The 26,984-nt window shown below is 40.5% G+C and overlaps 1 protein-coding gene across 1 annotated transcript in view; it reads left to right on the top strand.

Annotated features, from left to right (window-relative positions):
* Positions 1–24,881, top strand: part of LOC148275112 (uncharacterized) — a 44,269-nt gene extending 19,388 nt beyond the window's left edge. Inside the window, exons 13-28 of the mRNA XM_088236125.1 lie at positions 1,337–1,461; positions 3,008–3,133; positions 4,082–4,269; positions 5,312–5,469; positions 7,418–7,570; positions 8,726–8,818; positions 11,125–11,364; positions 11,546–11,655; positions 13,280–13,365; positions 17,711–17,774; positions 18,347–18,807; positions 20,987–21,085; positions 21,805–21,878; positions 23,159–23,230; positions 23,401–24,271; positions 24,646–24,881. Of these exons, the coding sequence (XP_088092251.1) occupies positions 1,337–1,461; positions 3,008–3,133; positions 4,082–4,269; positions 5,312–5,469; positions 7,418–7,570; positions 8,726–8,818; positions 11,125–11,364; positions 11,546–11,655; positions 13,280–13,365; positions 17,711–17,774; positions 18,347–18,807; positions 20,987–21,085; positions 21,805–21,878; positions 23,159–23,230; positions 23,401–24,271; positions 24,646–24,758 (3,033 nt within the window). The 3' untranslated portion in view covers positions 24,759–24,881. The remainder of the gene's footprint in view (positions 1–1,336; positions 1,462–3,007; positions 3,134–4,081; positions 4,270–5,311; positions 5,470–7,417; positions 7,571–8,725; positions 8,819–11,124; positions 11,365–11,545; positions 11,656–13,279; positions 13,366–17,710; positions 17,775–18,346; positions 18,808–20,986; positions 21,086–21,804; positions 21,879–23,158; positions 23,231–23,400; positions 24,272–24,645) is intronic.
* Positions 24,882–26,984: the final 2,103 nt, after the last annotated feature.

Genomic DNA, 26,984 nt, shown 5'->3' with positions numbered 1-26,984 from the left:
ATCCTCCAAGGTCCAATTCTGGTGCTCTTTTGCCCAATCCAGTCTAGCCTTCTTCATTTTGTCCGTGAGTAATGGTTTCTTTGCGGGACTCCGTGCTTGGAAACCATGCTCCAACAGCCGCCTGGACACTGTTTTTACTGAAAATGTTGATGTGCTGGTAGACTGCACCTCTGCGTGTATTTCAGGTGCCGTTAAAATCGATCGCGCATAACAATTTTTTTTATTAAGCGATCATCTCGGGCAGATGTCACGCGCCCCCGTCCGCTTCCTTTTTTCCGTTCTATGGATCCAGTTTCTTGGATTTTTTAAAATAAAAACCTCACTGCACCTTCTGAATACCCAACTCGACGAGATATTTCACAATTAGATATGTTTTCTTGCGACAATGTGATTATTTTGGATTTTATCGCAATCGACATTTGCTTTGCACTTTCCATGATTGTTGTGTTATGTTCACTCAAACGCGGGTAAAACAAGACTGTTGAGACATTTTAAAATGTAAATATTGTAGAAAGGTGACACATAGTGTCCTTAATTTATTAAACAAAAGAAAGAGGTATCGATAAAGGATTTCTTAGAAAAAGGGTTCAGTAAAGTCAAGGGGCGCGGTAGCAGGTAAACTCGTAATTTTTTTTGTCTTGCGGTGTAGATGTCTAGACATCTACAGGGCTTATGACCTGTGATTGGCTGATTTAAGTGGCCACTTTACACACTGTGTAACATTCACCATTCTGCACATATTTGAACATCTACATTCCTTCGATTCTTTCATCTCTTGATGTTTGTGAAGTTAAAGATCTGAAACCTTTATTTATGCGGGTGAGATTCATCTAATTGAATTATTTCACCTGCATACTAGGCAATGCCTGAAATTCTAGGGATTCTAGAATCGTCAGTATAAACCGATATACTTGCATCAAAACTTGATGGTGGGGGAATCGGTAGTGTATCTTAGTAGTCAGTCGGAGACTTTTGTCTTCAACTATAACGTCATACCGAAGCTATGTCATTTTAGAGCGTAGATATGTGTACCGTGTCGTACGCTTCCCTTTGTTCCATGTCGATGTACCTACCCAATACTCGAAGGTGGGGGGTCGGTAGTGTATCTTCGTAGTCGGAAGGTATGACGTCTTTATCTTCCCATCATAATCCAGACCCTGATGCCATGAGGAAGTTTACTGGTTTGGGAAAATGGATATAAAAAATGTTTCTTACACTCGGTAAAAATTTGAGCATAAAATTGTGAGGCTCCGAAAATGATCTAGATATGCTGCAATCTGAGTGGCCCATGTGTTAAGTGTGTTTTGAGTGTTTAATCCCCGTCCTGTGTTTCCAGGCCCAGGCCATGAGCAGCAGCCAGACGTCGGGGGCCGGCGGCGCGCGGAGCACCTCCGGCGCGTCGGTCAACTCGCACGCGCCGTCGCCCATGGAGGAGGCGATGGAGCTGTACGAGATCGGCAGGTAAGGAACCTGGGATCACACCCCCGCTCGAAATGGCTGTCACGAAAAAATTCACACTGGCCAAATGGAACTATCTCGAACTATATCAAATTGAAGCTGATATGTTCAAATCTATTTCAATGACATACAACGAGCATATACATAGAACTTGTAAAAATATATTACGCAATAACTCAATCAGTTTTGGAATATGGGATAATTGGATGGGGATGTGCAAATGACACACTGATCAAGCAAATAATAATTGCACAAAAAGCTTTAATAAACATTATCTTAGTCCCAATCAGAACTAGCTCCCTCGGTATATTTGAAAATCTTAATGTCAAATCTATAAAACAACTTTATGTAAAAGCTCTGTTACTATACGCACGTAAACATTATTCTCTACCTTCCGTTACAAATACAAGAGTTGCTAGATACTCCACCCTGATGCTGCAAAAATATAACAACCTTCGGTCAAAGAGGATTGGCCCACTACTCGGTTAAAGTGTACAATCTACTTCCATTATCCATAAGGACAATTAGTAAGTTCTCGCAATATAAAATTGCTATTAAGAAATGGATAGTGGCGGTGGGTTGCGCACGTATGGATGAGTGGATCAAGCCAAATAGGTAAAATGTGTGTACTGAGTATGAAATTTGTTCTATTGGTCTATATAAATTGGTTATGTTTTTTATGAATATTTTTGTTTTTTATTGTTTATTATGTTAACTTTGTTAAATAGCTAACCTTTTAACAAATTTAATCTTTTTAAACAATATTTTGAGTTTGTCTAAATTTTTGTAGACAAGGACTGGATTCAACTCCCTGGGGAGCTGTTTATATTAACATTTTACAACAGAGATGAAGAACATTTAAGAGAAGGTAATATAGAAGTCTAGGCATCTACAGGGCTTATGACCTGTCAATGGCTGGTTTAAGTGGCCACTTTACACACTGTGTAACATTCACGTTGCCTAGTATGTAAGTGAAATAATTCAATTAGATGAATCTCACCAGCATAAATAAAGGTTTCTGCTCTTTAACTTCACAATCAACAGATGAAAGAATTGAAGGAGTATAGATGTTCGAATATGGGCAGAATGGTGAATGTTACATGAAGAAGTATAGAAATTGAAAAAATTACATTTTCAGACGTTGTCTAGTATATAGGTGAAATAATTCAATTAAATGAATCTCACCCGCATGAATAAAGGTTTCAGCTCTTTAACTTCACAAACATCAACAGATGAAAGAATTGAAGGAATATAGATGTTCAAATATAGGCAGAATTGTGAATGTTACACAGTGTGTAAAGTGGCCACTTAAACCAGCCATTGACAGATCATAAGCCCTGTAGATGCCTAGACTTCTATATTACCTTCTCTTAAATGTTCTTCATCTCTGTTGTAAAATGTTAATCTTTTTAGTTAAAAATCGTAATTTAAAAATTCATGACTGATTCTAAGTATTTATTTACGTATGTAGAATACACGAATAGCTTGTTTTTATCGGCCTCAAATTTATCGGCCAAATCAGGGCGCTTGTAATGATGTTTGTTTGCAGGTTCCTGGAGCTGGACATCCTGAGCCAGGGCTGCGAGGACATCATCGCCGAGCGCCTGACGGCCAACAGCCTGGCCGCCGTGCTGCGCTGGGCGTCCCAGCCGCACGGCAGCCGATGGGTGCACCGGTAAGGATTCCCCTCTTATGCCCGCTTTTAAAGCGGCGACAGTATCCGAGCACAGGCGTCTGAGCATCTTTCAAGCACTCTTGAGATTTCCACAAAAAAGACGGTGACAATTTCCCAACTCGGAGAAAACGGTATAGATAGCAAAAATATAGCTTGAGCCCGGTGAACGAAAGTGGTATTTTTGAGTTACTTTGACTGTTTATTTACTTATTAACGCCCGATGGGCTTTTACGTATACAGAGGTTATAAACATTTTACAAATATAAAAATACTACTTAAAATGAAAAAAAATATTAGAAACTCTAAATGTGTTGCAACAAAAAGGGAAAACATTTTTGAGAAGGGAATGTAGTTTGTCGCAAGATACAAAATTAGCAGTATGTGATGTGTGGGAGTGAAGTATCGGCGGGCTTAGAGCGAGCGGACAGTCGGCATGCCAATTTCTAAAGAATAAATAAATAAAAATCTGTTTTTAACAATATTTTGAATGTGTTCAAATGTATGTAGATAGGCAGGATTTCTTAATGGACTTGGAAAAACAGGGATGAAAGTAGGCTGAATGCTGTCAAAATGCGATCTCTCAGGCGAATGTGTGGTAAAACTATGTACGATAGATGCGCAAATGTCGAGATCCGTACATTATGTAAGGCTGAGATAAGCATTATCGACAAAATCAAGAAAGGAGCTCTGCATTGATGCAGAAATAGAGAAAGACTGATTAAGACATGGCACGATCGAGTCCATCAAATACTTTAAAATGGACACGTAAAATGTCAGAATAATCTGCACGCGTGCGTGAGATGTATGAATGTAGAAGAAACGAGATCTGTATGCAAAGATAGAGCAAAGCGGCGTTCTACCCTTGAATATGAAAGTCTAGGCATATACAGAGCTTGTGCCCACACGATAAAAGTTTCAGCTCTTTTCTCCTTTTCCTCCCGCTCGCAGCCAGGCGCTGCGCTACCTGCGCGAGGAGTTCCTCGGCGTGGCGAGCGGCCCGGCCCTGCTGCAGCTGGAGGCCGGCCACCTGCAGCACGCGCTGCGCTGCCCCTTCCTGCAGGCCGCCGAGCTGGACGCGCTGCGCGCCGCCCTGCGCTGGGGCGAGCACCGCCTCGTCAAGCGCATGGAGGACAGAGGTAAGCCCGAGCTTATTGCTGAAGAAGCCACCCACTGATGGTGGAGAGAAAACGAGAGTATGGATACTACCCATTGCAGTACCCAGCATTGTTCCTTTCAGGAATGCTCGGTGTCGCAAGTCTACGGGCCAGAAGGAACAGCTAATGATGGCCTTTGAATTTCTGCACGGGTTAATTTACAATCAACAATGTTTGAGTATGTCCAAATGCTTGCAGACTGGCTGAATTTCCTCCCTAGGGAGTTGTTCATATGTAAATTTAAATATGAACAACTCCCTAGGGAGGAAATCCAGCCAGTCTGCAAGCATTTGGACATACTCAAACATTGTTGAATTACTACCTGGTAAAAGAAGAAGTATAAAAATTGGAAAATTGTTTTCAGGCGTTGCCTAGTAGGTGATTTGGTTCAGCCGGATGAATCTCACCCACGTGATAAAGGTTTCAGCTCTTTTACTTCACAAGAGTCAACAGATGGAAGAGTTGAGGAAATGTGGATGTTCGAACATGGGCAGAATGGTGAATGTTAAACAGTGTGTAAAGTGGCCACTTAGTAGCAGTTTGTTGCAACAGAGAGGGAAAACATTTTTGAGAAGGAAATATGTTAGTCTAGGCATTTACAGGCCTTATGACCTGTCATTGGCTGGTTTTAATGGCCACTTCACACACTGTAACATTCACCATTCTGTCTATTTCATCCACATTTCCTCAACTCTTGCATCTTTTGACTTTTATGAAGTGCTAGAAGTGAATTAATTTACTTCACAAAAGTCAACAAATGGAAGAGTTGAGGAAATGCGGATGTTCGAACATAGGCAGAATGTAAATGTTACACAGTGTGAAGTGGCCACTTAAACCAGCCAATGTCAGGTCATAAGCCCTGTAAATGCCTAGACTTCCATATTCCCTTCTCAAAAACGCTCTCCCTCTCTGTTGAAATAAATTTAAATATTTAATTAATTTGCAATCCCAGAATTTTGGTTACCAAATTTCACGTACTCTTGCGACGTACGTAGCGTATGATTCAATAATGGTTCTCCCGCAGAGCCGAACCTGCTGTCGCACACGGCGCACTCGGTGACGCGCAAGGGCGTGAAGAAGCGCGACCTGAGCGACGCGGAGCTGCGCGAGCTGCTCGCCGACATTCTGCCGCTGGTGCGCATCGACCACATCCTGCCGCCCAACAGCGAGCTCCTGACGCAGGTGAGCTTTATAAAATATGTCAAATGGGAATCCTCATTTAACATACAGTAAAACCCCCTTTTTACTTTTGATAAAATGAAGATTTTAAGAGCTATAAATATGCCCATGGCAAAGATCTAGATTTCGCTGAAAACCGCGCGTGAATTGGTCGGGTAATTATTCAGTCTATCGAGGACACACATACAAATATTGCCTTTTATATACAGTAAAACCACCTTTTTACGTTTTTCAAGGGAGCAAAAAAAAAGTGTAAAACTGAGGGAAACGCTCAAGTGAGGAAATGAAAAATGTATGGAAAAATAGGAATTACATCAAAATAAAATTGATTTGCTACTCTATAGTGTACGTATACTTCCAGAGAAATTGTAAAAACGGTGATAAGTGGAAATTGTCAATAATTTTTTTTTACCTATTTTCAATGATTTTACTAAAAATATTTTTATATTTTTTCAAACAATATTTTATAATTTTTTTTAAAAACAGCATGTTAAAATTATTTTATGTGTAAATAAAAAAAAAAACGAAAATAGAATTTTGAATTTGCATAAAATAACATACAATAATTTTTCCCCTAAATGTAGGGAAATTTTATTTTTATGGTATCACTTTTTTTTCTATGGCATCACTAAAAACAACTGTCAAATAAATCGCGGCAAAATTGTTTCACTTTTTATGACAACTTTTTAAACCATCTTTTATATAACTTTAAATATTTTTATTGTTATGTTTTAAACGTCGCAATTTAATGATATTAAAACTTTATTGTTTCTAAACGTTTGTCAACTGCGTATCATGATTTGTACAAGTCAATATGACGTTTTTGTTTAAATGAAAACTAAGACTAACCCTAAAGGAAGACACTTAAACAAAAAGGTCCATTACACTGCACCGGCTTTGAATTTAGGTTAAGACAATAATTTATCCTTTATTAATTGTTTACCTGTTTTTATTCTTCATTCGCGTGGCACACGCGGTGGCGCGCGGGCCGCCGCATCATTATTACGACATCATTTTGGCTTTTTGACACATCAAATGAATTCCGAAAATTTTTAAGCGTAAAACCGGGGTGATGAAAAATGTGTAAAACGTTATTTGGGGGGAATATTTGTATGAGAATGTGTGAAGAAAAATGGGTCCTGATCATTTCAGTGTAAAAAGCGGGAAAATGTAAAATTGAGGAACGTAAAAACGAGGTTTTACCGTAGTTGAAGTCAAAAGTGATGATATTTTTAATCTAATTGCTAAAAACCTGCAAACAACATTAATTCATGCTCTCAGTGCGAAACCGCGCCCAACGAGAGCCGGGAAGCTACTAACGCAGCTAACGGGCGTCTGGGAGAAGTACAAGAAACTGCTGTTTGCGCGTGTGACGCATAAAAATAAATTTTTAGAACGAATAAAATTTACAAAAATAAAATATTTAAAAAAACAAATGGTTGCTTACTTCTGCAAGGGGGAAGCTAGAAGAGGGGAGGGGGGAGTCTGATACACCGCCAGAAATAAGCAACCATTTGTTTTTTTTAAATATTTTATTTTTTTCAAATTTCTGCATTCTGAATATTTTTAAAAGTATGCCAATATGTCTTCTTGCCCATACTGATCATTGTGGTTTCGGATGTGACAGGGTTTAAAGTATATGCATTATCGAAAGTGAGACGTAAAGAGTGTGCGAGACAATTATATATTAGGATTATTCTTTTACTACGAACGCAACATGCGACACATTGGTAAACTTTCTGTTGCATTGTCGATATTTCCAATTTTTAAAAAAAGGCTTTTATGTTCCCAATAAGCATTAATTATTTAATAAAAACGCAAATGTATAACGAAAGAAAAGGGAAAATCTCAACCCATCATTTATTATATTAATGGAGATATTAAAGTTATTAGAAAGGGAGGGTCAATAATAATAATTGTGTCTCCGTTTACCGAGCGCCCCGTGTTGCAGGCGATACGTCGCGGGCTGGTCAGCAGCCCCCCGTCCTGCATGCTCGGCGACGCGCCCGCCGTGTCGCGCGCGGACGCGTGGATCCGCGGCAAGGCGCGCGGCGGCGGCTACGTGCGCCCGCGCCTCTACATGCCGTACTACGAGGAGGTGAAGGTGAGTGGCGAAGGCGGCGTCCTTACGGCATTCGGAGTGGAAGGAAAATTTATATTATTATTAAATGAATCTGACTTATTACTCAAATATTGGAATGTAATCGATTGTAGATGAACAAATCCTACACAAAATGGCATTTTTAACTCAAAACCTTTCTTACTCTTTTTGTACCAACGATATATGTAATGAAATACACATCCCACATCAAGTGTGCTCCATACATCAGTCGGTCAATATTAGGTCATTCCCCTTTCACAGCCTACATTAGGTGTTTCCCCTTTCCGCAGTCCTCGTTAAATGCTCCCCTTTTCTGCTGTCATCGTCAAGTGCTCCCCTTTTCTGCAGTCATCAAATGTTCCTCCTTTTCGCAGTCATCTTTAAGTGCTCCCCTTTTCCGCAGTCCTCGTTAAATGCTCCCCTCCCCTTTGCTCCCCTTTTCTGCAGTCAATTGTTCCGTTTTCCACAGTCATCGTCAAGTGCTCCTACGTTCCGCAGTCATCGTCAAGTGCTCCCCATTTTTGCAGTCATCATCAATTCCCTTTTCCGCAGTCCTCGTTAAATGCTCCCCTTTTCTGCAGTCATCGTCAAGTGCTCCCCTTTTCCACAGTCATCGTCAAGTGCTCCCCTTTTCTGCAGTCATCAAATGTTCCTCCTTTTCGCAGTCATCTTGAAGTGCTCCCCTTTTCCGCAGTCATCGTCAAGTGCTCCCCTGTTCCGCAGTCATCGTCAAGTGCTCCCCTTTTTTGCAATCATTTTCAATTGCTCTCCTTTTCCGCAGTCCTCATTAAATGCTCCCCTTTTCTGCAGTAATAATCAAGTGTTTCCCCTTTTCGCTGTCATCTTCAAGTGCTCCCTTTTCCGCAGTCATCGGCAAGTGCTCCCTTTTCCACAATCGTTATCAAGTTTTCCCTACTTTGTTGACATAATGTGTTAGCTTTTTTGCTGTCAATTTTATGTGTACCCTCTTCCACAGTTAACATCAATAGTCACTTTTTTCCCCAATCAATATTAAATATTCCCCTTTCTGCAGTCATCATCGAGTGTTCTCCTTTCCGCAGTCCACTTCCAAAGATACCCTTTTCACAGTCAGCATTAAGTGCTCCCACTTCCCTGTCTTGTCTCTGCCCGTTGCGTACTGACCTAGTGCCCTTGCAGGCCCTGCTGGAGGACCAGCTGGTTCAGGAGACGGAGCTGGTGAGGATGCGACGCGCGCGCTACATTCCGGACATCCCCGACACGCTCTACATGGTGAGTGCATATGCTATAAATATCACACAATCAGGTTGTTATCAACCATATCAGCTGGCCTTATTATTATTAAACTATAGACAGGCAGCTATTTATTCATACCTACACAATAAAACCCTCTTTTTACGTTTTTCAAGGGAGCTAGGAAAAAAGTGTAAAACTGAGGAAAACGCTTAAGTGAGGAAATGGCAATGGAAAAATGTATGGAAAAAATAGGAATTACATAAAAATAAAATTGATTTGCTACACTATAGTGTACGTATACTTCCAGAAAAAAATTGATAACGGTGATAAGTGGCAATTGTCAATATTTTTTTTACCTATTTTCAATGATTTCGCTAAAAATATTTTTATATTTTTTCAAACAATATTATGCATATGCAATATTAAGCATGTTAAAATTATTTTATGGGTAAATAAAAAAAAACGAAAATAGAATTTTTAATTTGCATAAAATAACATGCAATAATTTTTCAAATGTTGGGAAATTTTATTTATACGGTATCACTTTTTCTTCTATGGCATCACTAAAAACAACTGTCATCTAGATCGCGGCAAAATTGTTTCCACTTTTATGGCATCTTTTAAAACCATATTTTTTATGACTTTAGCAAGTTAGTGATATTAAAACTTTATTGTTTCTAAACGTTTGTCAACTGCGTAGCATGATTTGTACAAGTCAATATGACATTTTTGTTCAAATGAAAACTAAGACTAACCCTAAAGGAAGACACTTAAACAAAAAGGTCCATTACACTGCACCTGCTTTGAATTTAGGTTAAGACAATAATTTATCCTTTATTAGTCGTTTACCTGTTTTTGTTCTTCATTCGCGTGGCACACGCGGTGGCGCGCGGGCCGAGGCATCATTATTACGACATCATTTTTGCTTTTTGACACATCAAATGAATTCCGAAAATTTTTAAGCGTAAAACCGCGGTGATGAAAAATGTGAAAAACGTTAATTGGGGGTAATATTTGTATGAGAATGTATGAAGAAAAATAGGTGCTGATCATTTCGGTGTAAAAAGCGGGAAAACCTAAAATTGAAGAACATAAAAACGAACTCTATATATAAATCTATGCACTCTCGCCGCAGTCTCCTGCAATGGTCTCTTTTCTTGGACGAAATCTAAACTAGTACACTTCTCCCGAAAATGGCTTTTGTTTCGGAGAACTTTATGTTCATGCAGGACATTGAACACTCTCGGGGCCACAAAAGAGAAATTTCTCCAAGCGACAGTCGTGCGTGTTTTTGGTATTAAATAATTGAAAATACAGGAAAACCTCGTACCAGCATTCTGCTGGTGATCGCTCCACTTGCCTGTTGGCAGATGAACGCTGGAAATAGTTTGGTTTGCGAAATGCGTAGAGTAAATAAAGATAATTTAATATTATGTTAATAAAATTTGTATAAAACCACTCACTGACTTATCTGTCTCCCGGTTTCGAGACGTAACCCGTCTCTTCGTCAGGACAACAACACTACACCAACATGCGAATACCACTACACACCTTCACCATAGTAGATTTGCAAAAATATAAAATCGACATGCAGGTTAGACACATGCTTCACTACGCCACCACCGAGGGTTGATGACTCATGGAGCTAATATTTCAAAAGGATTAACAATCGGAAAAGGAGGAAAAAGGGAGGGGGAGGGTGGGGTGACCATTACAATGAAATATCGAATAATGGACTATATTGCAAAGTTACTTGATTATTAATTAATGGGACATTATTTTTCAAAGCCTTCTTTATGTTGTTGTCCTGACGAAGAGACGGGTTACGTCTCGAAACCGGTAGACAGATAAGTCGGTGAGTGGTTTTATACAAATTTTATTAACATAATATTGAAATGTTGGACCACAAAGTTAATGCTTTGAATATTAATAATATAAAGATAATTTACTTTGACGCTGAACCCTAATACAATGAATGCAATTACCTACCTTATACTGGGGTCGGGCATGACCAAAAATGTATAAATTACTCTTTTTAAAAAAATGGTCGTATGTCCAGTTGTGTATGTCCTTCTTTGATTGAAACAATGTCTCAGTTGGGAAAGTGAGAGGACATCGAAGCATCGCTCTCAGTATTCATTTTTGTACATTTATTAGGGGGTTTGTGATAGACGCCGCGCGACCTCCCCAGCCCACTATACCAAAGGTACCCTCTAACTGGAAAATAGCAAAATACACCGTTCTGAATGTGCCATGTCCGAGATGTTCCCAAGCGAGCGGGAGATATTCCCTAAGGCTCCCAATCACCGGAGTCCCATTCACACTTTTATGTCTCTCCGCAGGTGTCGGCGGAGCCGCGCGCGCGCTCGGCCGGCGGCCTGGCGCCGGCGGAGAGCCCGGCGGGCGCGGCGGGCGGCGCGAGCGCGGCGCGCGCGCCCGGCGCCGCCCGCGCGCCCGGCGCGCCGCCCAGCCCGCGCGTGCTGCGCGCGCTGCGGGCGCGCGAGGCCGAGCTGCGCCGCGCGCCGGCGGCCGTGCGCGCCGCCGCGCGCGCGCTGCCGCACACGCACGAGGTCAACAGGCAGGTGAGGAAATATCACGTTATTTGTTGGAATTATTAGTAGCATTAAAAATATTTTTTAATTCCCGCTCATTGCATTGGCTACGCCTCTAATACGTCGCGATTCGGTTAAATTCGGTTTTGGTGTATATAATAAGCATAAATTTATGATATTTTTGAAATTTATTTGTTGTTTTATGTTTCAGATAAGGCTGAGGGTCGTCCGGGAATTCAACTTGCCGGATACCGTGGCCGACAGTATGGAGGGCGCAGTCCTAGAGGGGGGCTCTCTGACTCCCCAGCAGCACGCCGCGAGGTAGGCACGAGCCGTCGAGCTTCACCCACGTTGAAAATGTTTACGAGGGCTGATCGATGTGCCCCCAATTCACCTACTCCGAGTTGACCGATGGAGCTGGCGTTTAAAGTACCGAGCGACTTGGACGGTTCACCTACAACCGGCCGCTGACCACCGCAGAATGCTGGACAATGCTCCGGCATACATGGTTGAATCATCAGTGTGGCTATGTATCAGCAGCGAATCGTCCGAATAAGTGATTATGCACAGCTTACAAGCGTAAATGGGAAAACACTTTTGAGAAGGGAATATGGAAGTCTAGGCATTTACAGGGCTTATGGCCTGTCTTTGGCTGGTTTATGTGGCCACTTTAGACACTGTGCAACATCGACATTTCTTAAACTCTTCCATCTGTTGACTTTTGTGAAGTAAAACAGCCGAAACCTTTATCACGCGGGTGAGATTCATCCGGCTGAACCAAATCACCTACTAGGCAACGCCTGAAAACATTTTTCCAATTTTTATACTTCTTCTTTTACCAGCTAGTTAATTCAACAATGTTTTGAGTACGTCCAAATGTTTGCAAACAGACTAGATTTTCCTCCCTAGATGTAAATTTGTCGCAACAGAGAGGGAAAACACTTTCGAGAAGAGAATATGGAAGTTTAGGCATGGTGAATACTACGCACTGTGTAAAATGTCCACTTAAACATGCCAGTGACAGGTCATAACCATATTACTATATGGTACAAATTAATGAATATTTTTTTGTAGATTATCTATAAAAAAAAAACACAAAAAGTACCTAATCAGCGGCATGTGAAGAAACTGATAAAAGCGTTCATGTCAGTAAATATTAGTATTTAACCACTTGCCAATTTTTGTGGCTACCGGTTTCGAGACGTACCCGTCTCTTCATCAGGACACTCGCTACACCAACGTGCAAATACTAAAATACACTTTCACCTTTACCGTCACCTGAAAAAGTACGTAAATTACGTGCGGAGTTAAAGGGAATGCAAACACCACCATGTCTGAACTTGCACTAAAATGAGATTATTTCACTTTCATTTAAAAACGTTTATTTATTTATTTATTAACGGACACTGTCCATGTATACAATTTATAAGGTTTAAATATTACAATAAAAGAATAGTTTAAAACATTAAAAAAAAAAAAAGAAAGAAGCATTGACAAACATAAGGGACATCGAGACAAGATCTGGACTATTTATTTAGTGCTCGTTTAAATCCTTGTAAACTTAAACCAAAAAAGTCCACATGATCTTGTCTCGAGTTAACAATACGACAAAGGCGGGTCATTGGAGAATTTAGACCATAGTTTGTTCTATGCCGATCGATGAACAGTACTTCATTGTTTCTCAATCTACGAGTCGGAATATTGAAAAAAAAAAAACGTTTAACCTATTAGCCCTTCTTCTTCCTAATCCCCCCACACACATTCTGCGACATATCACTAAATATTATTAACCTGATTTTAGTGGTTCATATTATATATCGATCAACCCCACGTCTAAAACAGTATTTTAAGCCATTTTCTAAAGCCGTGGTCTCGCATCGCCCCGGTGACGCCCGGGAAGACTGTCCTAATGGGCCAAGACTTGATGCGTCTTGTTTCTTTCCAGATGTGGTCAAGACGAAGATACGGACCAGGAGCTGGAAGAGCACATGGCCAGCGGCCGGCTGCTGCAGGGATCCAGGGACGGACTAGGTGACCTGTTCATTATTTTTATTTTAGTCTCCAACAGCCGGGGGCTCGCCCACCATATGCTGCACACCGCACCCGAAGACTTCAGTCTCCTTGGCGATGCCCGCTCCGTTTAATCGCGGTCCACGAGAGCTGGCCCGCAATTACCCATGTTATCTCTATCGGTATATTCAACTTTTCTACTATCTGTCGTGGTGTAGTGTTCAGCGCGTTTGCCTACCGTGCGAGAGGTGTCGGGTTCGATTCCCGACATGCTTGACATAAAAAAATATTTAAATAAAGAATATTCCTTACTCCCTGGACTGGCACCTAGAGCGTAAGACTGATCATCTTACCTTCATGTATCAAAAATGATCAAGATACGCTGAGATTGGTTTACTGACGCAGTACCCTATGCACCATTCGGTGCGGAGAGGGAATGATGATGATGATGACTATCTGTACCTTCCTCGGTATGGCAAATTTTGATCTACTGACATGTCAATACGTGTTTTCATTACATCGTATGATCAATTGTTCCAAGAAGCTCAACTTTTGGATATGAGACAAATATATTCTTTTCAACAACAACAACAAACCATCGCGCCGTTTCCCCGTAAGGGTAGGCAGAGAGGATAGAACGCCACATCACTCTATCTTTGCATTCAGATCTCGCTTCCTCTACATTCATACGTCTTCTCACGCACGCGCGCCGATTATTCCGACTTTTGACATGTCCATCTTTGAGTATTTGTTGGATTTCATCATGCCATGTCTTTCTCGATCTACCTCTATTTCTGCGTCCATCAACATAATGTCAATATTCTCAGCCGTTCTTTCGCTGTCCATTCGTGCCACGTGTCCGACCCGGCGCAGAGCTCCTCTCTCGATTTTGTCGATAATGCTCGTCTCGGCCTTACATGATGTACGGATCTCGACATTGGCGCATCTATCGTGCATAGTTTTACCACACATTCGCCCGAGAGATCGCGTTTCGACGGCATTCGGCCCGCTTTCATCCCTGTTTTTCCGAGTCCATACTTCGCTCCCGTACATCACTGTGAACTGCCAATTTTGCCTCTTGCGACAAGCATTTATTTGCCAAGGTCGATTTAAGTGCTCCGTTCACTCTGTTCCGCTCATTCCATCCCTAGTGAACATACTTCCCAGATACACAAATTCCTCTACTTGTTTTAGTATAAGGATCTAGGTGTCTTCCATGATAGTAAATTACTTTTTGACGCCCATGTTGACAGCATCATAAAAAAGTCATTGCGTGCGCTTGGCTTTGTTACGCGTAGCTCTACGTCGTTCACTATGGCAAAGACACTTAAAATCCTTTACTGTACATTAGTGCGAAGCAACTTTGAATATGCATCACAAATATGGAATCCTATTGTACGAGACGCGTTTCCGCCTCGTATAAAGAATTGTGAGACTGTAAAAATCTCGGCAAGGCGCTGGGCTGGTATTCTACTGCGAGCTGCAATAGGTATCAGTAGCCCGTAGGTATGAATATTTATTCCAAATACTGTCGGCTGACGGTGGCGGCTGGCAGGTTGTAAATCCGCTTCTGGATTCGGCTGAGTCCAGGAAAGGTGCAGTGAAGATCTGAAGACGAAGTGGCGAAGTAATCGGGCAGAGTAGAGTTAAAAGAGAGTGTTTACTGTTTTCGATCGATGTCTTTATTTCTCACATGTGCACATATTTATACAAGATTACAAAATCTGACCCTACGGTTAACTTAGGTATGGGAATGGTGCCGGCCCCCCACTCCTGTCAAGTATTCTCCCGAGCGGCCAACGTAAATAGGCGCCCCCTAGCCAACGTATAAGCCCCGACCCCCGCCTCCGTCCCTCCATTGCACAATCGAGCGCCGACTGGAGCGGACGCGAAAGGCCCGCTAGCTTGACACGCTCCGCTCAATTCGTCCTTTATACGGCAGCGGCCGGTTAGACACGGAATTAGCCTCGCAGACTCATACATACTAGGTTATATATTAAATACAAGTAAAATAATAATTGAAACATTTATACTAACATACAATAATAAAATAAAGGACTATGACGTCCGCTACACCTATGTACAATGTGCAGATATCACGCATTGAAAATATTCAAAAAAAATTCGTAAAGTTCATGTGTTTTCGGTTGAAACTTGAGTTTAAATCTGACCAGTATATTCATATATGTAAAAAACATCACCTGCTGCCTCTGCAAAAACGTCGTGAAATAGCGGATATAATTTATTTACTTAAAATTGCCTCTGGTTCAATTGACTGTCCTGAACTACTTTGCAAACTTTCTATCAATGTTCCTTCCAAAGTTTTAAGAAATAACCCTCTTCTTCACATACCTCTTGTTTCATCTAATTATAGGCAAAATTCATATTTATGGCGAACTTTTAATAATTTTAATGTAATAAATAAATCATTTAACATAGATTTATTTGAAAATAATCTTAATAACGTGCGGCGTTTGCTTTCGAAATAACTCGTAGTATTTTCTTCTTTTCTTTTAAATTTACATTTAACTACTATTCATTTTATGTTCGAGAATCTTTTTTAACTTACTGTGATGCTACTTGTGAAAACCTGTAATTGGCTTATTTGTTATTTGTTTTGTTATATAAATATGATATAATTATAGCTGTTGGTTATCCAAATAAATACAAATACAAATAACTCCATTCCCAGTGATTTCACATTTAGTCATACTTTCATTTCTTTCAAAAACCATCACATTGGATGTATCGACGTTCACCAGCAAATCGGCCCTTTAATCTTTTACAGAATATTTTCCTTTATCTTTCTTGTGTTACACAAAAATATTATACCAGTCCGTTTGTTATAGGAGCAAAAATTCATAAACATTTATTGTATGCCCACGAACAGACATGCCTTTGTGGGATTTTTGTTTATATATATATATATATATTGTAACGTACGCGTTACCACGATTAATTCGCCGGTTCGTCACCCGCGTCTGCCGCAGTCAAGCTTCCCGGCGTAAGTGGGAAGCCGCCCTCCCGGACAGAGTCAAAGACAAAGTCGGAAGGCAGGAGCACAGCTGCGCCGACCGCAAGTCAACCTCAATAGCCCTGAAAAGGACTTTCCACCCGGTCCGAGTGTGCAGAGAGGCGAAGGCAGTCAGCGGGCAGAGCGGAGCGAAGAGCAAAGTGCAGGAGGGCGAACAGGGCGGAGAACGGAATACAACACGTGTGCAAGGTTCAGAGTTAGGAACTCAACTAATTTATTAATTTATTTCGTCGGCAGCCACGACGCGCGCAACATGACAATACAATACACAATATAGGCAATACAAAATAGGCCCTTTTCATGGCCTTACAAACATGAAATACATAAATAAAGATTAATCCCTGGCTATATTCCCCCGGTATTACTGAGGCCAGGCTCGAAAGCGAATCATTTATCTTTATTGGGAGCCTAGCGCTCAGTCACACAAATACCGGGTTCCTAGCTACGTTTATTAATTCACACATTTACATATATCATTTACATCACTTTCATTTGTCCATTCTAACGTTCTTTGCGTGTCCGGAACATATATATATATATGGATAATTTTTCCAAGTTTACTATTTTTACTCTTACTGCTTTCTCTTTCATTTCATTGCTATGTAATTATCCTTTACTTTTTTAATACCCTGTTTTACCGCTTATGTATATTGTGAAAAAAAAAAAAAAAAATTCAACCTGTAGATAGACTGGAAACTTTACTCCGCATTCAATGCTAAATTTCTCACAAGTATTTCTCTTCGTATCTCAAATAGCCAGCCACTTCAAAACAATTCAAATAACTATGAATGCAAAATGCATGATTTTTAAATGACATTAGACGATTCTCGAGATGGTAATTTTAACTTTTCGGCCGTCTCTATCTACCTGCTTATTTTAGCCGGGTCTATCGATGTGTAGGTACGGCTCCCGGGAAGATAGGAAAAAATGTGAAAATTTAATTTTTTACAGTGGCAACATTTTTACCGAGATCTTACGCATGCGATCTAATTGCCCCGAATTTTCAAACCCAACGGCTAGATGTTGCCACATTTTAATAAAGCAACTTCTAGCCATTCGGTTTGAAAACTGACAGTTGTGAGAATAATTTTTTTTCCTTCAAAATTTACTTATTTCTCTTTAATGTTTTAAATAGGCTTCAAAAAAAAAAAGTGGCCACCTCAGAATGATTAAAAATTTAAAGAAATCTTAATTAAAGCAAAAAAAAAATTTTATCGAAATCATTAATTCTGTAGTTTTATCAAGAATCATCTACAAATTATATTAATTTTAGTCACAATTTTCTCAACAGCTTCGTCTCTGTTGAAATAATATCAAGTATTATTGTTTTAGAACTGTGGACTGGCTCTCCTATAGGCGGGCGACGTTCCATACTATCCGACAGTGAAAAAGCTAGGTAAGTGACTTTAAATATCTTTCCAAACCTTATCCATATACATAGATAAAAGGCAATATTCGTATGTGTGTACGTGCGGTTTTCAGTGAAATGTAGATCTTTGCCATGTGCATATTTATAGTTTTTCAAATCTTCAATGTATTAAGTTGAAAAAAAGTTAGAAGCGTAAATGTTTTTCTATCGCTGGCCAGAGCTGCATTGCCCAAAATGCATGTTTATTTTTTTGTTTAAAAAAAATTTTTTTTGATTGTTTACAAACATTTGATTTTTATGGATCCCAATCAGAATATTTCCTTAAACTCTTTATAATTTAGACCCATTTATTTTCTTTACTGTATTTTTGGTAATACTAAAATAATATTAACTGACATTCAATACATTTTTGAAATTTGTATTTTTGAAAAGTGCACCCCTGTCGGTAAGAAGAGCAGTGTTCGACATTTATAAAATGAATTCTATATTTGAAAATTAATTATTTTGAGTTTTGGAATTCAATCGTGTACCTTACTTACCAGTGAAAAGTTCACAAACATGATTACAATATTGATATGAATGGCTTTCTTCTCTTCCAGACCTCATTCTGTCGAATCCGTGGTGTCGAGACAACGCCGGCGGCAGACGAGCGGCCGCGGCCTGTCGGAAGCGATGCCGGACGTCGCCATGGCCACGTCCTCCCTCAACCGCCTCCGCCTCGACCGCAAGGAGCCCGACGCCCAGCCGCCGCGCGACGCCTTCGCGTGCGCGGCGGCCGAGTCGCCGGCGTACGCGTGCGCCGCCGCGGACGGCCGGCCGGGCTGCGCGCTCGCGGCCGGCCGGGCGGCGTGCGCGCAGCCGGACGCGCCGTCCGGCTCGCGGCCCCCGGCGTACGGCGGCCGGTTCGCCTTCGCGGTGGCCAAGGAGCGCCCCGCCGAGTCGGTCGTCCAGTTCATGAACCCGAACCGGCACCTGCTGCAGGAGGGGTGCGGGTTCGGCGCGTACGGCCGCTCCACGAGGGAGAACCGGAGGAGAAACGCCTACGGGACGCAACCGCAAAGTAAGTTGAGGCTTGTGATATTTTTTCGCGACAGGATTTTCGATTGGTCACGCTGTCTCTTGTTAAACTGAAGGATTTACAGCTTGCAGGGAGCTCCTACCAGTGGCGAGCGGTGAGTTTTTAGATTGGTAAGATACGAAAATTCTAAGAAAATGTCCCGGAAGAATGTCAATTTGTAGCAACAATTCACAGACAGTGTATACTTGTAATGCCGCATTAAACAGACTTCACGAACTCGGCAATAGTTATGCCCACGTATCTGATATATTTAGTGTAGGGTATTGTTCCCATAGAACAAACCTTTTAAACTTTTTCAATGATGGTAAATGGTAATTACATTTATTTATTCATGCATATCATAATATACACAATTTTTTGTTCACTTTGCCCAGCTGTATGAAACAGTACTTATGATTTTCTTGTTATATTACTTTAAAATATTTTATTATTTAATTTCTTTACATTTATTCTTGAATTGTTTAAACTTTCTACTGAATATGTTGTATAATTTTTAGGTTAATTTTTAAAAATATAAATCTTATATAATTTTTAGGTTTAATTTTTTTAATTAATTTTGAGTAAAGGGGAATTTATGTTTTTTAAAAAAAAAAAATACTAAGCCAAATATGTTAGTATTATAAATTTTTGTAAACAACGGCAGATTTGCCGTTTACATGAAAAATAAGTCTAATTTATATTTGACAAATAATCCATGGCAAATGGCAGCAGCGGCCAATAGTTTCAGTAAAAATATTTTCTAATGTAGCACAAACATTTGATTTTAAAATATGCATTAAAAAAAACTGGAACCCTTAAAGGACTCGAACCCCCGCCCTATAGTCCTTAAAATGTAGCTTGATCAGAATGACAGTTGTCAGCAAAAGTGACGACATGACTTTGTAGTAATGTCTAAGGAAAGATTTATGTTGACACACAAAAATTCATTCGTATCTGGCATATTAATTAATTTTTTTAATGCAATGCTTGACATATAAATTAACATAAATATATAAAATCAGCTTTAAAACTAAAAAAAAAAAAAAAAACTTAATTATTAACAACGTTCTTACAAGGTTACATCATTTTGCAAAAACGTTAGAGAGGGACAAATTGATCAAATAAAAAAATAATTCATTTGATGTTGTTCATGAAAAAAGTATAAATGTCTTATTTTTGATGAATAATGGTCTTAAACACACTATAATAGGCTTGTTTTTGCGCTTGTATATCAATTTTCGCAAACAGTGATTCATGTTTGCATGAAAAACCTGATAAAATCGATTTGTTCGGTACATGATCAGTGATCAGTAATTTCCCATCACTATTGACATTAGTTTGGCAGCTGTATTTCAAGGACTTAAGTTGGAAGTGACAGTTTTAATCAAGCTATATTTTAAGGACAGATGGAAGAGTTGAGGAAATGTGGACGTTCAAACATAGGCAGAATGGTGAATGTTACACAGTGTGTAAAGTAGCCACTTAAACCAGCCAATGACAGGACATAAGCCCTGCAAATACCTAGACTCCCATATTCCCTTCTCAGAAATGTTTTCCCTTTCTGCTGCAACAAATTTAACCAGAATCCCAATCGTCCATGCGCTCTGTAGCTGCAAGACGTGCTGGGATATTTATTTACTGTACAGCGCCCTCGAGGCGGTTTTTTCTTCAAATTTCAATATGAACAACTCCCCAGGGAGAGAATCCAGCCAGTCTGCGAGCATTTGCACAATTATATGTTGCGAACACGAACGGCAACGTGAGACGAGGACGACCGAGGAAGACGCGGCACGATCAGATAACCAAAATCCTAAGTCTGGTCGTGTCGAAAGCGGGCAGAGCCGAAGGGCATGTATGGCAAGATGTATGAATGGGGAAGGAGCTGGGAATGTATGCCAGGATAGACGTGTGTAGCGGTCCATTCTCTCTGCCTACCCCTACGAAGAAATGTGATAGTAGTCTACTACTAGTAGTAACACAATGTGATGTAATGATGATCTAAATGTTATTAAATATTTGTAAATAACCGCCTACCGACTTTTCTATGTCTACCGGTTTCGTCGGGACACCAATCAAACCAACATGCAAAACCCACTATACACCTTTCTTTTCTCTTTCGTTTCTTCTATGTCTGAATGTTTATAAGTAAGCCCCGATGTTAAAATATGCCTTTGTCTTGCAGACGACGCCTCCTATGCACACGGTGACCTAGAGCCGGTTCCTCTGCAGCTGGACCTCGGCGACGGAAACCAGCACTCCAGCCCGGCCAGGATACCTCCAGGTAGGGCTCGACCACTGCTTAGTGTTACTTGGCACCGTGCCACACTCGTCAGCCGTGGCACTCATAAATGGCGTATGTTGATGACTTTTTATTGTATTTGTGGGGTTCGTAGTCCATTGATCGATGACACATCATTTTCCCTAGAATCCAATACAGCAAATTATGCAACTCTAACAGTATTGCGCAGGAATACGAGAGAGTCGTTCTGCAGTACATTAACATCGTCCCTACCATGGAGAAATGAACAACAAAGGGCGCAGTCAATGTCCAGCTTGTAGTTCGGGTTCAGTCAGCATCAGCCAGTCAACTCCTTATCGCCGTAACATTCAGCGACATAATTCGTCATTTATTTGCCATGTAATAAATACGCATTAAACAGCAACCTCGTGTGTTCTGTCATTCAATCTCCAACTGGGGTAGGAGCTCCAACCCTCAGCCATCAAATCCTACATCTCTTGTAGTTTAGATGACATTTTGTTTTACCGAGTTGATGCCGAAATGTTCTAGTACCGTATCATCATCACTATGCCCTTTCCGCACCTAATGGTGCATAGGGCACCGCATCGGTACACCAATCGCAGCGCATCTTGATCGTTTTGAAGGTAAGATGATCAGTCTTTCGCTTCATGTACCATTAGGCCGCGGGGCCGACAATATCCACCTTATATTCTCTATGCCAGTTTCGGCGAGCTTTAACCTTGTCTCACCTCTGTCTCCAGCTGCCGGATCCTGGGGTCGAGGCCTCCACCAGGAACGCGGCGGCACACTGCCTCCAGACTACGGACACTCCCAGGTATACGAATAATCATCTTTTAGCATAAACACTTTACAAATTTACTATTATGCTCTAGGTATGGAATGACTGAGAAAGATGTTGAAAGGAGGGGGAGAGCCGGGTACAGAGTGAACGGAGCACTTAAATCGACCTCGGCAAATAAATGTTTGTCGCAAGAGGCAAAATTGGCAGTTCACAACGGAGTCCCGGTCCCGTCCCTGATGTACAGGAGCGAAGTATGGACTCGGAAAAACAGGGATGAAAGTAGGCTGAATGCTGTCAAAATGCGATCTCTCGGGCGAATGTGCGGTGAAACTATGCACGATGGATGCGCAAATGTCGAGATCCGTACATTACGTGAGGCTGAGACGAGCATCATCGACAAAATCAAGAAAGGAGCTCTGCGCCGGTTCGGACATGCGGAGCGAATGGACAGCGAAAGAACGGCTAAGAATATTTACAATGCGAACGTTGACGGATGCAGAAATAGAGGAAGACCGAGAAAGACATGGCGTGACCAAATCCAACAAATACTTGAAGATGGACATGTCAAAAGTCGGAATAATCGGCGCGCGTGCATGAGAAGATGTATGAATGTAGAGGAAGCGAGATCTGTATGCAAAGATAGTGTTGTGGCGTTCTATCCTCTCTGCCTACCCTTACAGGGAAACGGCGTGATGGTTTGTTTGTTTGTTTATTTTTGTCAATTTATTGATAATTTTAAGTTGCTAGAATTTCACTTGTCCATGCACTTTGTAGCTGCAAGACGATTAGTCATCTAGCTTCAATAGGTACATTTAATTAACTATCAAATATCTAAATTTAGTAAATGGGGTCTAAATTCCAACCGTCCATGCGCTCAGTAGCTGCAAGACTTGTTGTAATCTAACTTCTATTTTTTATAAATTTATTTTTTATTTCGTTTTTCAAAATATCACTTAAAACTTCAACTTATCTAAACTTCATTGTCAAATAAAGTAAAACAATTTTTTTTTTAAATGGACTAGATTTATTACTGTCCATACGCTCTGTAGCTGCAAGACGTGTTGTAATCTAGCTCCTATATATCATAATTGGAGACGAGGAACTAGGATCCCAACCGTCCATGCGCTCTGTAGCTGCAAGACGTGGTGGGATATTTATTTATTGTACAGCACCCTTGAGGTGATTTTCACAAAAATGGCGCTATGTAAATTATCCAAATACATATAACATTTATCGAAATTTTTGGACCCACTAAAAAATCGAATGTTTATTTAAAAAAAATATTAATGACAATTTTTTTTTAAATTTTGTAGCCTGGTAGCTGTCAGTCCCAGGGCCGGGCTTGCGGTAGCTACTCCCGCTATATCGCCCCTCTTTTCCCAGCTGTGAGTATTGATTTGTTTATTATTTAAAAAACTATTTATTTATTTGACAAATTGTAGTCTGCATTATTTACGGGCTGTTTAACCCACCACGTAATACAAACTGTAAATATAAGTTCTAAACTGCCGATATGTACAGAAAAATAGATCCATATTATCTTTTTTCCTTCCAGGGCTTTTCGACTCTACAGCATCACAATAGGAGCAGGTCTCCGCGCACCCCGCAACCGTCGTCCTCTCTCCTGCGCCCCGCACCCGCCTACAGCGCGAACATGCAACCGCGAACCGAACCCAACTACAACGCGATCCAACCGCGATCCGAGTCAACTTACAACACAATCCAACCGCGACCCGAGTCGACTTACAACGCGATCCAACCCAGACCCGAGTCAACTTACAATGCAATCCAACCGCGACCCGATTCCGTGTACAACACCCTCCAATCGCGACCTGAATCCTACAATGCAATCCAACAACGAACCGACCCGTCTTACAATTCAATCCAGCCGCGATCTGATTCGGCTTACGGTTCCAACTCGCAAAGACAAGACGGTTATAATTTATCACAACCGCGACCCGATTCAGCTTACAGCTCCAACTCGCAAAGGCAAGAAAATTACAATTCAATTCAACCGCGACCCGACTCGTCTTACAATTCGCTTCAGCCTCGACCGGACTCGGCTTACAGTTCCAACTCGCAAAGACAAGACGTTTATAATTCTGCCCAACCGAGACCCGATTCGGCTTACAGCTCTAACTCGCAAAGGCAAGAAAATTACAATTCAATCCAGTCGCGACCCGATTCGGCTTACAGCTCCAATTCGCAGAGACAGGATAATTACAATGCCGCTCAGTCACGACCGGATTCAGCGTACGCGTCCAACTCGCACGGGTCGATGCGCCAGCACGGCGACGGGTACGGACAGAGCTCGGGCCAGCCGCAGAGACACAAGGACAGCTCCCCGGGCCCGGGGGCCATGCAGCGTTCCCACAGCGCCGGCTCCGTGGGCAGCGAGGGAGACACGGCCGTGCACAATGTATCCGGTGAGTCTTATTTTAAGCATGTCCAAATTTTTCCAGACTTAGATTCGAGATTGACATTTATTGCCACAGAGAAGGAAAACATTTTTATGCAGCGAGTTTGGAAGTCTAGGCATTTACAGGACTTATGACCCCGTCGTCGGTGGCTTGAGTGGCCAATTTTATTTGACTTTGTAATAAGTGAACGGATCTCACCCACATCAATGCAGGTTTCAGCTCTTTTGTTTCACAGAAGTCAACAGTAAAAGCTCCCTCCACATAACCAAAAACCGTGGGTCTTCGTATTGGTTTTGCTCATACTAAAAAAATTTTTTTTTTTCAATGAATGTGATCATGTTTTTAATTTTAACTGGTATTTTTTGTCGTATGTTCCATAGGCTTCAACCACCCGGCGTCCACGCCGTCACCGCGCCACTTCCTGTACGCGCCCCCCTACTACGCTCCGCCCTCGCGCGGCTCCAGCCCCCACCAGCCGCACTTCCTCGGCTAGTCAGTCGCCGATTTACATCGGTCCGAGTAGCACATGTACATTGGTCATTGTTGATCATTTACATAGGTTTAAGTTGCTAATTTTTTTTCTACATTACATGGGTCAAATGCAATTTAAAAAAATAAAACAATTCCATTGATCTATTTTGCTGAATTACTTTGATTAAAATTACTAAATTGCTAAATTACTTTTTCAAAATTGCTAAATTACTTTTTTCAAAATTGCTTAAATACTTTGGTAAAAATGGCTGAATTACTTTGGTGAAAATTTCTAATTTACTTTGGTATAAATTACTAAATTACATTGATATAAATTGCTAAATTACTTTTTCAAAATTGCTAAATTACTTTTTTCAAAATTGCTTAAATACTTTGGTAAAAAATGGCTGAATTACTTTGGTGAAAATTTCTAAATTACTTTGGTATAAATTACTAAATTACATTGATATAAATTGCTAAATTACTTTTTCGAAATTGCTAAATTACTTTTTTCAAAATTGCTTAATTACTTTGGTAAAAATGGCTAAATTACTTTAGTGAAAATTTCTAAATTACTTTGGTATAAATTGCCAAACTACTTTGGTAAAAATTGCTAAACAACTTATATCAAAATTGCAAAATTGTTATGGTAAAAATTTCTAAATGACTGGTCAGAATTGGTAAATTACTTTCTCAAAAGGGGCTAAATTACTTTGGTGGAAATAGCTAAAAAATCTTCGGTTAAAATTGACAAAATAATTTAGTTGAAATTGCTAAATTACTTTTATCATAACTGCTAAATTGTTTTAGTAAAAATTACTAAATTTTTTATACAAAATTGCTATATTACATTGCTAAAAATTTCTAAATTACTTCGGTCAAAATTGCTAAATTACGTTGTTAAAAAATTGTGAATTGCATTTTATAGTTTTGTTCTACTTTCTAAGTTACATTAAAAAAAATATATAAGCATTTTAATTTATAGAAATGCTTCATTACATTGTTAAAGATGCAAAATTTGCTACAAAATGTATAATTGTGATCTGTATATTTATAATATTTAATTTTTAAGACAGGTGCTTTGTTCACTAAGTTAAACCAATACGATTGTTATGGAAGTCTAGGCATTTACACGGCTCCTGACCCGTCATCGGCTGATCCAAGTTGACCAGTTTCCGCGCTGTGTAACATTCACAATTCCGCCCATGTTTGAACATGCATATTCATCCGTCGATCTTCGCAAGGTGAACGAGATGGAAGAATTCATCAAGCATTCTACGGACGCTTCAAACAGTGTTCAAAGTGATAACTGGTCATATGCCCTATAAATACCTAGACTTGCGCATTCTCCTTCATCTCGGTTGAGACATGTGTCTATTTAGATGAAATCCTAAGAAGGTTGAGCCCGGTGTCTGTCTGCGATGATTTGGACTTGCTGAAAATATTGTATATTTGATCTCATATTGATAAATTATTTCAATGACGTAACAATTTGTATTAGAGATGAAACAGCTGATGATATCCGGCGGCCAGATACCGAATATCCGGCTACCGGATTCTAAATATCCGGCAGTCAGATACCAATTTTCCGGTGGTCAGATACCTAATATCCGGTGGCCGGATACCAAAAAATCTGGTGGCCAGATACCAGACACTAAATATTGAGCACTAGATGTGAAGCCGCTCTTGCGCTGACAATGTCGCAACAGGCAAAACCCAAATAGAGCTGCAGCGTGTACGTTGAGAGGCTATTCTCTTAAGCGAGTCTTGTGTGGAAGCGAAGCCCGATTGTTTATTTACAACAAATCCTGAATGAGGAAATTTAAAACATTTTCAATCAAACCTAAAAAAAATGTATTTTAAATTTTGTAATTTTGAAAATCTCCACCGATGCTTCGAAATTGCACCGAGTTTGAGTGTTTCTGACATTTAAAAAATGAACCCTTTACAATTGAACTCGGTTATGCAGAAAGCAGCCAGTCCACATTTTTTTAATAAATGTCACATGCGGAGTGTCCCTTTAAAATATCTTTTTCCATAAAGACACCACATTATGTGTGAGGGTAAATAGATCATGCACATCGTGGTTTGACATTCATAAAGGAGTCGAGCGGGGATGTGTGATGTCACCGTGGCTGTTCAACGTGTAAACCGATAACTGCATGAAAGAACTGAAAGGCTTAAGAATGCGAGCAAAAATTACTGATTTAACTGTCAATAGTCTTTCGCATGCTGACGATGCCGCGCT

The sequence above is a fragment of the Micrasema longulum genome, unplaced genomic scaffold (genome assembly GCF_059751315.1).
Source record: "Micrasema longulum isolate JH-2025_06_02 unplaced genomic scaffold, ASM5975131v1 h1tg001509l, whole genome shotgun sequence".
Classification (NCBI taxonomy): domain Eukaryota; kingdom Metazoa; phylum Arthropoda; class Insecta; order Trichoptera; family Brachycentridae; genus Micrasema; species Micrasema longulum.
Note: the sequence above shows the minus strand (reverse complement) of the source record. Positions and strands in the feature narration are given on the sequence as shown.